This window comes from Nyctereutes procyonoides, unplaced genomic scaffold, assembly GCF_905146905.1.
Source record: "Nyctereutes procyonoides isolate TBG_1078 unplaced genomic scaffold, NYPRO_anot_genome, whole genome shotgun sequence".
Taxonomy (NCBI): domain Eukaryota; kingdom Metazoa; phylum Chordata; class Mammalia; order Carnivora; family Canidae; genus Nyctereutes; species Nyctereutes procyonoides.
In genome coordinates, this window is record NW_026575034.1 from 21093396 (window position 1) to 21105481 (window position 12086).

The 12086-nt window shown below is 49.3% G+C and overlaps 1 protein-coding gene across 2 annotated transcripts; it reads right to left on the bottom strand.

The window, feature by feature from the left end:
• Window positions 1-976: 976 nt before the first annotated feature.
• Window positions 977-11638, bottom strand: CCKBR (cholecystokinin B receptor). Of its 2 annotated transcripts, XM_055318077.1 has the most exons (5): window positions 11412-11638; window positions 3181-3432; window positions 2793-3045; window positions 2343-2509; window positions 977-2136 (listed from the first exon to the last, which is right to left on the bottom strand). In XM_055318077.1, the coding sequence occupies exons 1-5, from the start codon at window positions 11560-11562 to the stop codon at window positions 1598-1600; spliced, it is 1362 nt and encodes a 453-aa protein (XP_055174052.1). In that variant the 5' UTR covers window positions 11563-11638; the 3' UTR covers window positions 977-1597. The 2 variants fall into 2 exon arrangements, with proteins under 2 accessions (XP_055174052.1, XP_055174053.1); XM_055318078.1 differs by lacking the exon at window positions 3181-3432.
• Window positions 11639-12086: the final 448 nt, after the last annotated feature.

The following is a 12086-nucleotide window of genomic DNA, read 5'->3' on the forward strand; positions in this document are numbered from 1 at the left end:
TAAATTTCAGGGATTTTCACTACACAGGCACCTTCCAAGGTCCTGGCAATTTTGTATCTGTAATTTTGTAGTCTTTTTCATAAAAAAAAGGGCACCCAATTTTATAAGCTCCAGGCCCCATAAAACTTGGGTCTGCCTCCTGATGAGTATGGCTTTTTTCCCAACTCCAGCTCTGTGTCTACTTCACTTGGATTTTTCCTGTCATGTTCTAATTTATTGTATGACCTTGAACAGCTTTATTTCCTGCTCTCTCAGTCTCAGTTTTCCCATCTGTTACAAGATGAAGTATCAAGAAAGCCTCCCAACATATCATACTTCTGAATATCCAAGTATGTTCCTTGGTGAGGTCATCTGTTCTTGCTTGTCATTATGTGTGGGGAGGGGTGATGTTGCTGTCTCTGCCTCTTTCTGGAGCTGGATCTGTGTTACAGTCAAAAGGGGGTTAGGCTCTGGGACTCTTCCTATTCAGATCCAGCATTTGCCTCCCCCTTTGTTGCTGGCCAGTAAAGATGATTCCATGGGGCAGAAGCTTGGCCAGATTCTGACACCAGAGAAGAGTGCATTAAAGAGGCCCCACTCTTTAGCTTCTGTATAGCTATCATGATCTGAACCCTGGTGTTGCAAACTGGGTCTTTTTATACAGTGCTTCCTCTTATCATTTCAATAAAATTTTAGTATCTATTAATATAGCAATGGCACTATTTCAGGAGAATGTGCTGAGGAATCGTGATGAATCATGGATATCTGACTTCCCACCCCCATCCCCATCCCCAGCACCCAGTATGACCCTGGCCTTTACGTGGGTCCAGGATGACAACCCAGGAGAATACCCACATCCCCATTGAGCCTCAGACTGTGGGCTTTTTGGCAGGAGGTCATGCACAAGAGTGAGCAGCGAAAAGAGAGACCTGGCAGGGAGGAGTCTACAAAATCCTGCACTCCTCACCTGCCCCCCAGAAAAAGTCCAGAAAGGAAGTTCAGGAAGGAAGCCAAGTCATTTTTATTTCTTGAGTTTGGGTGAGGGATGAGGGGCAGGGCCATACTGTTTAACTGGAAACGAATTAAGGGCCTTTTCAGTGCAAAATAGGCTGTTGGTCAGGGAGGTGTGAGATTAGGTTAGTTAATATTTTCAGTGCTGAAATGGGGAAGGGCACTGTGAGGTCAAACTGGGGGCACCCTGGAGCATCTCAGGAGTCAGTACTGTGCCAGGCTCCAGAGCCCTAAAGAATCAGTGCCATTACTATGTGTATATGAGAGGCAGCCCAGATTCTCTTAGAGTTTCCACTATGTATGGATAGTCCACTGCTAGGAATGCTGCTGTGTGTGTGTCTAAGTTCAGGGCCATGTTTCCACGTGCCAGGCTCAGTTCCATATCAACAGTGTGCTTTATTTCCTGTGTGCGAGTCTGGTTTGTTTCTTTTGTGTCAAGTAAGCCACTTGTGTATATGTGTGTGTGTTTGTGTGTGCTTTGGGATTAGTCCATGCTTTGGGGTGTAGTCTCCTTTGTCAGTGGATCTACCTCTCTTGTGTGTCTGGGTGGGTCCCTGCCTGTAGGAATGGGTGTGTCCCGTCTCAGCCTCCACTCTCCCCCTACCCCTCAGCCAGGCCCTAGCGTGCTGATGGTGGTGTAGCTCAGTCTGGACAGTGAAGCAATGGAAGGGGTGGGAGGGTCCTCGTCTGGAAGGGGCCGGGGGCGAGCTCGTGGAGGCCTGGGGCAGCAGCGGGCACACGTCTCAAGGCAGGCCTGGCGGAAGCGACGGTGCATGAAGCAGTAGACCAGGGGGTTGACGCAGGCTGAGGCGTAGCTCAGCAAGTGGATGAAAGAGATTGGCGCTCCTGAAAGTGCGCGGTGTGCACCAGAGCTGTCGAAGGCACGCCACGTGTTGGCACTATACAGTGGCAACCAACACAGGAAAAAAAGCACGACGATCACCAGCAACATCCGCACCACGCGCTTCTTGGCCAACAGCTTGGCCTGGTAGGGCCGGGGGCCACCTCCGGGCCCAGGAGTGGGCGCGGTCAGCGCGGACAGCTCCAGGGTCTGACGCGAGCGCGGAAGCTGCACGTAACAGCCGTCGCCATCCTCGCCAGCCAGCCCGCCCTCCGGCCGGCAACTCCCATTGCGGGGGGCAGGACCTGAGCACAGAGCCGGCGGTCAGAGCCGGCTGAGTCCTCTCGGCCTCCAGCCCCACCCCACCACACCCCCTGCCTCCAGCCCCCGCCTACTCACGCTCCTTCCTGGCCCACCCACCCTAGGCCCCGCCCCTTCCCAAGGCCGGGGGGGGGCGGGGGCGGGGCCGGGACCGGGGTGGGGAGGGCGCAGCGGGCTGGATCTCACCCACCTGGTCCCGCCCCACTCCGCAGCCCTCCTTGGCTTCGGACTCGGCCTTCGCTGTCACTGTCCTCGTCGAAGCGAAGCCCTAAGTAGAGCTCGCGGGAGATGAGCCCGTAGGCCACGGCCATAACCACGCCTGGGACGAAGAACAAAAGCAGGAGCAGCAGTACCGACCTGGAGACAGAGCAGATCAATCACATGGTAACCGTCCACCTATAATCACAGATGGAGGAAGAGCCAGGGCTTGTTTCTAGCGCTGGTGACCAGGCCCCTGAGGAGGAAGTGGTTTTTTTGGGTGCGGCTGGGAAGGGCTAGAGAACTGGGGAGCAGCCCCACATGGGTATTCCAGGGTGGTGGGTGCGGAAAGGGAATTGGAGGAAGATTCTGGGGAATGGGAGTAAACCCCTGATGGAGATGGAGAAAGGAATTCCCAGGAATAGGTAATGGGCACCCTCACCAGGTTTGGCGGACACGCGCACTGGGCCAACGATGCACGCACTGCAGCGCCCGGGCCCCTCCTGCGGGCTGTACGGCGGTGTACACCGGGTAGGGCACCATGAGCAGTCCAGAGAGCATCCAAGTGGCGATGATCACACGAGCCGCATGGGAACGCGTCTGCCACACGCGTGCTTGTAGCGGCCGGCAGATGGCACTGTATCGCTCCAGGGCGATGGCCACAAGGCTTAGTGTGGACACACTCACAGACACCCCTAAGCAAGGGAAGAGGAAGGGGTCACCTAGGAAACTTGTATTACACACTCAACCAGTGTGATTTTCTCAGGCCCCACTGGGAAAGATCCCCATGTACGCCAAGGACTTTAGGATGGGGGGGGTGTCTCACCTACCCATGAGGTAGGAAACTGCCTTACAGACGACTGTGCCAAAGATGAACGTGCCCATGAGATTGGGCAGGAGGGTGAAGGGCATGCAAGCCACAGCCAGCAGGAGGTCGCTGACTGCCAGTGAGAGCAGGAAGGCGTTGGTGACAGTCCTCAGCCGGCGACTCAGTCCCAGGACCACGATGATGAGCACATTTCCTCCAACACTCATCAGAAAGATCACTGCATAAAGGGTGACCCTAATGGCCAGCTCCAATTCTGGGTAGGAAAAGGAAGAGGTGGCAGTAGGGAGTCTGGGTCCCACTCAGCCAGACCCTCCAAGCCCACTCATTCCTCACCTCTGCTACCCAGCTAGATCCCTCTGCATCCCAGGAGCACCTCCTCCCACGCAGTGGATGGTGAACTTGACTCCTTCAGGCTGCTAACCCATTGAGGCTTAGGGAAATTGGCTTGCCTCCTCCTCTTCTTGAGAAAGTCTGTCTCTTCTCAAGCTTTGTTCCAAATTCTTGTTTCTCTTTACAGCTAAACTTCTTGAAAGGGTTATTTACATCTTCTCATTCACCCCTAAGTCCATGACAGTCCAGTGCCCTATCTCCTCCATCACCATTTGGACATTTCTCCCCAAGATCACGAAGCTTTAACTGCCAAATCCAAAGTTCTCTTCTCAGACTGTTCTACTTGATCCCCCTGTAGCATTTGACACTGTTGACCACCCCATTACCTTTTGAAACACAGGTGAGGTCATGTCCTACTTGTCTAAAACAACAACAACAACAACAACCCCTTTACCTGCTCTGTTCTGTCTGCAACCCTCTGCATGTTTTCCAGATTCTCTGCGAACTGTCCTCTTCCACCTCCCTCCTCCTCTTGCAATGCACCCACTTAAGCCACTGGATGACTCAGTTTCTTGAAGGCTTCATGCACGCTCATGCCTTCCCCCCTTGCTAACATTGATTTCTCAGCCTGGAATGTTCTTTCACCATCCCCCACTAATACCCTCCCCCCATCACAAACTTGTTTCCTGTATCTGGTAAATTCTTAATCACCACTGCCCTCCAAGATTCAGATTAACTGCCCCCCCTTTTGTAAGGCTTTTCTAGACACCTCATTTGGAGCTAATCTCCTCTTCCTCTGACCCATGCATGTTCCTTACATATCTATTAGAATGCTTTTTCTTTTCTGCCTTGTATTTTAATTATCTCCAAACATTCATTCTCACTAAACAAACATTTACAGAGGACTCCCTTTGTGCTAGGCACTGGGGACAAAGAGATGAACATGACAAATTCTCTGCCATGTGAAAGCTCACAGTGTAGAGGGAAACTTGGATTTATAAACAGATAATTGCCACACAGTGTGATAAGGAGTGAAGTTGAGGATTATACAAAGTGCTGTAGGAGCTCACAGGAGGAAGACTAGTGTTGCTGGGCGAGACAGAGGGCTGACCCCATTCATTTGTGTCATTGTCTATTGGGAGATGGATTCGTCTTTGGGCCTCTATATCACAGCCAGGCAGATCAAAGGAAAATTGAATTGAATTAAACTGGTCTCAGTCACCCAAACCATGGCCTCAGCATGAGGAAGACCAGAGCTTGAAGGGAGAGAGGGCAGGGACAGAGCCTTCAAGGTTGTGGGGGAAGGAAGGGCCCAGAGGGGCAACCCCCTTCTGCAGTCCCATACATTGACTTTTGCCTTAGGTTCTGAATTAAACTGTTTTCATAACAATAACCAATTTATTTGAAATGGGTGTAGGCATCTAGTGAATGCTATTTACAAAAGATTCCTGAACAGAACCCAGCAGAGACATTACTTGCTCAGATCACAAGCCAAGTAAGGTGCTGCTGAATCAGAATGGCAGCCGAGTCTCCAGATCTCTAAAATGCTTTGCCTCCTACTACTTCCTCACCCCTCTGTCATTCATCACGCTGCCTCCTTCTCCCAATCAAATCTCAATCTCTGTGCCTCCTTCTGCCTCTCTGTACTCCAGGGTGGCATTGCTCACTGTATTATGTTTAGCCCTCTATCTCCTCCACTGGACTGTGAGCTTCTTGAGGACAGGGGCAAAGCCCATCTTGTTCTTCAGCTTATTCCTAGCATTTAGCATAATGCCCTGCCCATAAAACATGTGCCCATGTTCACACATGCTGGCTAATGAATTTTGAATGAATCTCTGTCACTTTCCACACAAATGCACCTGCTTTGTCCTTCCCCATTCTTGCTTCCCCTCTGTGCCTCTAAAGCTCCAGCATGCCCCTTTCTCCCTCTGTTTCTCTGGAGACACATGTCTCCTTCTCTGCAAGGAAGGCTTATGCATAGCAAATTTGATGTGTGTGTGTGTGTGTGTGTGTGTGTGTGTGTGTGTAAATAAAGAACATCTAGGAGGGAGAGCTCTGTCAGAGAGGTCCTTGGACCCAGAAAAAGAGCTGGTAGTCTATTCTGCACATTTTGTGTCTCCTCTCCCCCCACCCTTTTCTTAATCTCTCTAGTTCTATCAATTTTTCTCAGATCCTCCTCTGCATGTCTCTTTTCAACTAGTTCTTTTTTCAAAAAAGTTTTATTTATTTGAGAGAGAAAGAGAGAGAGAGAGAATGGGGGAGGAGCAGAAGGAGAAGGAAAGAAAATCTTAAGCAGACTGAGTAAGAAACTTGATGTGGGGCTTGATCTCAAGACCCTGAGATCATGACCTGAGCTGAAATCAAGAGCCGGCCCCTTAACCAACTGAGCAACCCAGGCACCCCTTTAACTAGTTTTTGAATCAAAAACCACACTTCAAGTTGGTATAGCACTCTGAGTATGGAAAGCACATTTCTCATTCATTCATCCAACAGATGTATCCCATGTATATCCCTGAAGTTGGTGGAGCAAAGATGAAACTATGCCCACTTTTACGAAGTTCTCAATCTGCATGGGGACTCCAAAAAACTAGAGTCTCAGTAAAATTGCCCATCACTTTTTTGTTTTGCTGGGCATTCCCTTATTTCCAGCCACCACTATCTTTCCTAGTCTTTACTGTTGAGCAGTTAGGAGATGTGAAAAAAAAATCTTAGAGCTAGAAGTCTGGGGGGAGGGAGGAAAGATGAAAAGGTAGATCACAGGGTTTTTAGGGCAGTGAAACTGTTCTGTATGGTACTAAGGTAGATAGATGTTATTATATATTTGTTAAAACCCATAGAATATATAACAAAAAGAATGAGCCCTAATGTAAACTATGGAATTTAGCTAATAATATATCAATACTGGGTTATCAATTGTAACAAATGTATTGCATTAATATAAGATATTAAAAATAGGGGAATGAGTGTGTGTGTGAGAGAGAGAACTTCCTGTGCTTTCCATTCATTTTTTCTGTAAATCTGAAACTACTGTAAAAGTAATCTATTAGTGGGTGCCTGGGTGACTCGGTCTGTTAAGCATCTGACTCTTGATTTCAGTTCAGGTCTTGATCTCAGGGCCATGAGTTCAAGTCCTGTGGCTCCATGCTAGACATGGAACCTACTTAAGTAAGTAAGTAAGTAAATAAATACATAAATAAATAAATGTCTATTCGTTTTCTCAAAAGTCACAAAAAAGCAACTGGAATGAAGATTTGTGTGTGTGCTTCTGTCTACGTGTATGCATCTGTGTGCATTTGTATGGTGTAACGGGAGTGATCACAGTGGCTTCAACAACTAGGAACTTGATGTAGGGGTAGAAGAATGGGAGAGGCATTTTTTTTTAATATGAGTGCCTTGATTACCTGTGGGCATCATCCTGCTGAGCCAGGGAATTCAGAAGACTTTGGCAGTTCATTTCTGCTTCTGGGGTCTAGAGGATCTGCATTTGTTCTGTCCATATGATGACAGAGAAGTATGAGCACAAAAATCCAGATAATGTGCCATAAAACAAAAATCAGTACTTTATAAGAAATAACACTGAAGCTGCTGATGCCTCAAATCCTACCTTCCACAGGTATATTGGATCTGGTCACTCATGAACACAGATGTCAAGGTAATGCTGTGGTGAGCGTGGATAGCATCCAATTGATTGTGGGTAATAGCTGGGAAAATGGGGATATCTGAATGTTAATGGGCACTACCTGAGGGAGCAGGAATAGTATAGAAGGATGTATAGGCAATATCAGAGTGAAAATTGGATAAAACTAGTCTTTGAGATAATATCTGGGTGGGTGAGAGTAATGCTTCTTTTTGTGGACAAGGTCTGAGGTGGGTAACAGCTATGTGTCTGTAGGCAATGCCTGATTGAGTGTGGGTTACATGTAGATTTAGATAATATCCGAGCAAGTGCTGTAACACTTGTTCCAATTTTAGTATAGGTGCTGCTGAAGTGAGCAAGAGCAATTGTAACATCTGAGTGAGCAAAGGTAATATCTGTAGATATGTTTGTGGATAACATCTCATTTTGTAGATAACAGCTTTCAGGAAACGTGGATTACATTCAGAGGTCTGAATGTAATTGGGGGAATATCTAAGTATGATGGTAGTAGCAGAGAAAGCAGAAGTAATATCCAAGTATGTGTGGGCTATATTTAAGTGGGTATGGATGTGAGATGCTAACATGTTAAGATGTTAAGTGAGATACTAATCTGACTGAGTAAAATAACTGAGTACCTGAGCGAACACAGGTAATATTTGAGTCTTTGTGGAATATCTGAATGTATGCGGGTAACATCTATGATTTTATGAGTAATATCTGGAAAGGTTGCTTAAGTGAGCATGGGCAATATCTATGTGTGGATAATAAAATGAAAGCAAGTGTGTTTGATGGATGACTGACATCTAAATATCTGTGGGCAATGTTAAAGTAACTGTGGGTGACAGCTGTTGTTCTGTGGATAGCATCCAAGTGAACATTAGCACTCAGGTCTGTGTGGATAACATATAAGACTAATGTGGGTAACATCCACATTTCTACTGGTAACACTGGAGTGAGCCTGGCTAACATGCATCTGTGGGGGTATTTAATATCTGAGTGAGTGGCTAAGGGTCTTCGTGGGTAACTTCTAACTGCCTGCGTAACATACAGTTCTGTGTAGACGACAACATCCAGATGAGGAAGGGCAATTCTTGCACCTGTGCTCTGAATCACTTCATGTTCTGCTTTCTCAGGGTCCCCTGCTCTGATGACTATCCCTGCTCTCTGCTACACCTTCAGCCTTTCTCTCTCTTGGCCCATTCTTCATCAACATTTTAAAAAGACTCGTGCCTTTACTGTGTACACACACACACACACACACACACACACACACACAAAGACAATTCCCTTACTACACACAACATTCCTCAACCCCGTGCTATTTCTAGACACTATCCTATTTCTTCCAGAAGTCTTGTCTACATACCTGGTTCATTTCTCATAAGCCCCTCCCCCACTGTCCCAAACCTCAACCTACTGTAAGTCAGGCCTTAACACCCATAACTCCTCCTTGTTAGGACTTCCTCCTTACTGGATCTGAAGGATGCTGTTCTGTCCTTATTGACTTACGTCAGCAGCATTTGACATCATGTATCCCACCCTGCTTGAACTCTTTTCCTTGCCTTCTTATCTCTCTGATGGCTTCATCATGAACTCTCCTTCCTTTGCTTGGCTTTTAAATACCAGTCTCCTGGGCAGCCCAGGTGGCTCAGCGGTTTAGTGCCACCTTTGGCCCAGGGTCTGATCCTGGACACCTGGGATCAAGTCCCACGTCAGACTCCCTGCATGGAGCCTGCTTCTCCCTCTGCCTGTGTCTCTGCCTCTCTCTCTCTCTCTCTCTCTCTCTCTCTCTCTCTGTGTGTGTGTGTGTCTCTCATGAATAAATAAATAAAATCTTGAAAAAAATATCAATTTCCTTTGGGGTTCTGCCCCAGGACCTCTTTTCTTTTTATCCTATATAATCTTTGTATGATTTTATCTATTCCCGTGGCTTCCATTAAATCCTGTAGGCAAAGACATTTTTAAATCTGTATTTTCAGCTGATACCTCTCCCCTAAGATCCTGACCAGGTTCAACAGTTCACTGGCTAACCACACCTGGGCATCTCACCAGCATTTAAACTCAGTGGGTTCCAAGCTGAATTTATAATCTTCTCCTTCAAACTTGTTTCTGTTCCTTTGTTTTCTTCATGATATAGCACCAACATCCATCTATTTGTCCAAGCCAGAGACCTAGATGTCATCCCCTGACCTCTTCCTCCCTCTCCATTTCTAATGAATCACCAAATTCTGTTGATTCCTTCCAGAAGTGCTTCTCAAATCCACCCACTTCTCCCCATCCCCACTGTGAATACCTTAGTCTAAGCCCCCATCATCTTTCACCAGAGTAATATAATAGCCTTCTAAAGTGTCCCCCAGCCCCCACCTTTCATTTTTTAAAAAGATTTTTATTAATTTATTCATGAGAGACAGAGAAAGAGAGGCAGAGAGAGGCAGGCTCCATGCAGGGAGTCCGATACAGGATTCGATCCTAGGACTCCAGGATCACGCCCTGGGTTGAAGGCAGGCGATTAACCACTGAGCCACCCAGGCGTCCCAAGCCCCAACCTTTCCTATCTTGTACTCCAGTCCATCCTCTACACTATAGAACTAATCCTGGCTGTACTGTGGAGCCTTTCAGTAGTTGCCATTACCCTCATAATAAAAAATCCACACTCCTGGGGTACCTTGGCAGCTCAGTGGGTTAAGTATCTGCTTTCAGTTCAGGTCATGATCCCAGGGTCTTGGGATTGAGCCCCAGGTTGGTTGCACTGGCTCCCTGCTCAGCGGGGAGTCTGCTTCTCCCTTTCCCTTTGCTCCTCCCCCTGGCTCATGCTCATTCTCTCAAATAAATAAATAAATAAATAAATAAATAAATAAATAAATAAAATCTTAAAAAAAAAATCCCCACTCCTTAGCCTGGTCCATGAGGCTCTTCATAAACCCTCTAGGCTGGTCTTCATCCCGAGTGCTCATTTTCCCTCTCTTATAGTGTATGTTTCAGGCACTCAGAAATTGACACAGCGAACGAACGTGCCATAGATTTAAACTTTGGGCACTTAATCATATTGTTCCTCGGCTTAGAATGCTGTTTTTTTTTTTTTTTTTTTTTTTTTTTTTTTTTTTGCCATTCCTGCCCCTTCACTTGTTTGGCTTTCCTTCATCTTTTTAATTTTTATTCAGTTACTTCTCAGGAGGCTGACTTCAAGACCAAGCTCCCAGGTTCACCTCGTCTATGAAGTTCTTGGTTTCCATCTCCTTTGGGTGCCCACAATTCAGACCCTTTCCTGGGACTTCTCACGCTGTTTTTTTCTCACTGGTTTGTCTCCCTTTGCACTTGACTGTGGACAGAAGAGGGTCTAGACTGGGTCTGTTTCATCCCTATGTCCCCAGCACTTGCTCAACTACAACAGCAGGTGTTCAGGAGACATTTAAGGAAAGAGAAAAGGTTTAGGAAGGGAAAACATATATTGTGAGCTGGGTTATCAAGAAAATGCGGCTGTTGGCCCGTGGGAGGAGTGAAAGTCATTTTGGGGACTGAGTAAGTGGAACCACTGGGGGTGGGGAAGAGATGGTGGCACAATGGATAGGAGATGAAGGGCGAAGCCAGGCTGTAAGAAGATGAGACCTAAGGAGAGGCAGGCTGGAGAGGGGCCTTGGAAGGGCCTGGGAGACAGAAGAGAGAGGGGACAGAGTCTTGATTAGAATTCTACCTTGGGAGGCTGGAGGATTTGAGGAGTGAAATGGAGACAGGCAGCTCTAGGGAGCAGCCCCCAATGTCCAGCCTAACTCAGGTTTGAGGCTCTCTTCTGGCGAGGCTGGGGGTTGGGGTGGGGGACACAGGAGATTATAACTCTGACTTCCCATTTAAGCCTTCCATAGTGCTCCCTCCCTCCTCCAACCCTCTTCTTTCCCCAGTCTTGCCTTCTTTTCTTTTCTTTCCTTCCCCATTGTGGCTCTGTGAACTGGATTTAAAAGGAAGAGAGACCTGGAGGGAAGAGGAGGTCCTGGCCCCCGACCGTCTGTGTCTAGAAGGGTGCTCTGTGTTGGGTGCGGCCGGGAGCCCCCGGTGTGAGGGGGCTCCCATCAGGTGGTGTGAAGCTGTGATGGAGTTTTTAATGAGCTGGGGAGGGCACGGGGCGGGGGGCAGAAGTGTCGGGGGAGCTGTTTGGGGACTGAGGGAGTACTGAGGGGATGGTGCAGGCGTCCGGGGAGGCAGTGGGGGCCTCTACCGGTGTGGGGTGCAGCGAGAAGGAGCTGGTGGAGGGGGTTTAGGGAGGCACCCACCTCGTGTCCCGGCTCCGCGGAGGCGAGGCGGCTCGCAGCTGAGATTGCCCGCACCGCTGCTGTTGAGGAGGGCGCCCCCCGCGCGGCACAGGGAAGCCCCCGGCCCGGCTCCGGACCCCTGCGCGCTCCGGTTCAGCTTTAGCAGCTCCATGGCCCCGGCCCAGCCACCGCCTCCCTCCGCTCGGCCGGGCGGGCTCCCGCTGCGGCTCCACCTGCTCGCGCCTCGGCTCGGGCGGAGGCTCCCGCCCCGCCTGGTCCCCGCCCCCAGCCTTGGCCCCTGCCCCGCCGCTCCTCCTCTGCGCGCCCCGCCTAGGCTCGCCTCCCCGCCGGGCTCGGCCGCCGCGGTCCCGCCAGGTGACTCCCCGCCCCCCTCCCACGCTCAGGACTCGCGCTCCCCGCCCCCCGACTGGCCTTCAGGCTCGCGCCCTCCCCGGGCTCCCGGGTTTTCTCCTAGAGATTTCCTTCCCGCCCACTCCCCTTCGCCACCGTCCCTCGGTGGAATTCTTGGGAGTGTGCGTGTGTGTGTGCGCGTGTGTGTGCGCGTGTGTGCGTGTATGGACGAGGGTAGCGGTGGGGGTTACGGGTGGATGGAGGGGTGGCGGGGAGGGAGGTGCGGGAGGGGGAGAGGGTAAGAGGAGTTAGGGCGCGGCTGCCGTGGGATCCGGCATTTCCCCC